This window comes from Galeopterus variegatus, unplaced genomic scaffold (assembly GCF_000696425.1).
Source record: "Galeopterus variegatus unplaced genomic scaffold, G_variegatus-3.0.2 Scaffold5841, whole genome shotgun sequence".
Classification (NCBI taxonomy): Eukaryota; Metazoa; Chordata; class Mammalia; order Dermoptera; family Cynocephalidae; genus Galeopterus; species Galeopterus variegatus.
This window is the reverse complement of record NW_007731952.1, coordinates 97,618-99,601: the sequence shown is the minus strand read 5'-3', so window position 1 is coordinate 99,601 and position 1,984 is coordinate 97,618. Positions and strand designations below refer to the sequence as shown.

General features: G+C 64.9%; 1 protein-coding gene across 1 annotated transcript in view; it reads left to right on the top strand.

The window, feature by feature from the left end:
• LHX3 (LIM homeobox 3) overlaps positions 1 to 1,573 on the top strand; it is a 6,528-nt gene extending 4,955 nt beyond the window's left edge. The window contains exons 4-6 of the mRNA XM_008590099.1: positions 8 to 34; positions 174 to 342; positions 1,155 to 1,573. Of these exons, the coding sequence (XP_008588321.1) occupies positions 8 to 34; positions 174 to 342; positions 1,155 to 1,573 (615 nt within the window). The remainder of the gene's footprint in view (positions 1 to 7; positions 35 to 173; positions 343 to 1,154) is intronic.
• The last annotated feature ends 411 nt before the right edge of the window (positions 1,574 to 1,984 follow it).

The window sequence follows — 1,984 nt, the reverse complement described above, 5'->3', positions numbered from 1 at the left end:
GTCCGAGACGGGCCTGGACATGCGCGTCGTGCAGGTCAGCGCCGCGTCCCCGCGTCCCCGCGTCCCCGCGCCTCCCTCCCGACGCCTCCAAGCCGCCCACAGAAGCCGGGGGTGTCCGAGAGCCCGGCCCGCGGCGGCCACTCACCGCGCCCCCCGCGCCCCCTGCGCCCCAGGTTTGGTTCCAGAACCGCCGGGCCAAGGAAAAGAGGCTCAAGAAGGACGCGGGGCGGCAGCGCTGGGGACAGTATTTCCGCAACATGAAGCGCTCCCGCGGCGGCGCCAAGTCGGACAAGGACAGCAACCGGGAGGGTCAGGACAGCGACGCCGAGGTCTCCTTCACCGGTACGCGAGCGCGACAGCCGCGCAGCCCGGCCGCCCTGGGCGGTCTCCGCCGCTCGGGGAGCCTGGAGGTCCGGACCTCCCGGTTCCCGGGCTTGCGAGCTTCACTTCCAGAAGCGTCTCACTGCTCCACCCTGATCCCCATCCCCAAGCCCTGCCGATTGCCACTCAGGGCCACCGCCCTTCCCATGGTGGGGGTCAGAACCCCTGTGACCTGACCTGTCCCTAAGCTGGGCTTTCTCAGGGGGAGAGGGTCCGGGTCATCTCTCTTGCAATGATTTTTAGGAGAATGGACAGCACATTTTTGGGTAAGTGATGAAAAGTCCCTGCTCCTTGGAGTTGGGGGTGAGGGACTACCCGGAGGAGAAGAGGCAAGGCTCCACCATCCTCTGTGAGATGGATGGTTTATTTCGTTTTCTGGCACCAGGGATGTCCCACCTCCGCCCCTTACAGCCCATCCTCATGGAGTGCGTATGAGAAACCGTTTCACCCACCCAGGCTCTCTGGGCTTAAATTTCCGCATCTGCAAGATGGGGCTGGTGGCATCTGTGCCATGGCTGCCTTGGGACCATCCTGGAACCCTGGGCCCTGGCTGGGCTATACCTAGTCCCGCCATTCCTTAGACACCCAATAGGACTGAGCAGAAGGAACTCAGGGATGGAGGGGGGGGGGGCAGAGGGCAGCCATAGGTTCCGAGAGCAGAAGGGCCTATGCTGACCTGTTGTGTGACCGCTGAACCTCCTGGAGGGGACACTGAGGGGGACCACAGGTGGAGGGGGGCGGGCACTGATCAGAGCCCTCTGCTTCCATTGCAGATGAGCCATCCGTGGCTGAAATGGGCCCTGCCAGCGGCCTCTACGCCAGCCTGGGGGACCCCACCCCAGCCTTGGGCCGGCCTGCGGGAGCCTTGGGCGGCTTTGCACTGGAGCACGGAGGCCTGGCAGGCCAAGAGCAGTTCCGAGAGCTGCGCTCTGGCAGCCCCTATGGCGTTCCCCCATCCCCGGCCGCCCCACAGAGCCTTCCCGGTCCCCAGCCCCTCCTCTCCAGCTTGGTGTATCCAGACACAGGCTTGGGCCTCGTGCCCTCGGGGCCCCCGGGCGGACCCCCACCCATGAGGGCGCTGGCGGGGAACGGACCCAGCTCCGACCTTTCCACGGGAAGCAGCGGGGGTTACCCTGACTTCCCTGCCAGCCCTGCCTCCTGGCTGGACGAGGTGGACCATGCTCAGTTCTGACCGAGGCCCCTGGCTCCACCCAGCACAGGACATGAGGGTCTTGGCCGGCGCGGGGCTGCGCTCTCCATTCCCAAAGTCCCGGCCCCCCTCTGACGGGAGCAGGACCAGGACGTCAGGGAAGGCTGGTGTCTGCGGAGCCTCGTGCTGCACCACTCTAGAGCTGTCCCCCTCCGGGCTGAGGAATGATTTCACTGAGTCTCTCCTCGGACACAGGGCCGGCCCGCCTGGTGGCCGCCCAGTAAACTGGTGACTTGTTTTGTAAGCTAATTTCTCCCCTTTATCAACCAATTAACTGCGCACTTGCTGTTTCTAGACATGAAATGTCACCCCCCACCGAGGCCAGGACTTTGGGCTGGGCCTCTTCCCGGCCCAGACTGGCACAGCCGTCAGGCTGGAAAATGCTTTAATTTC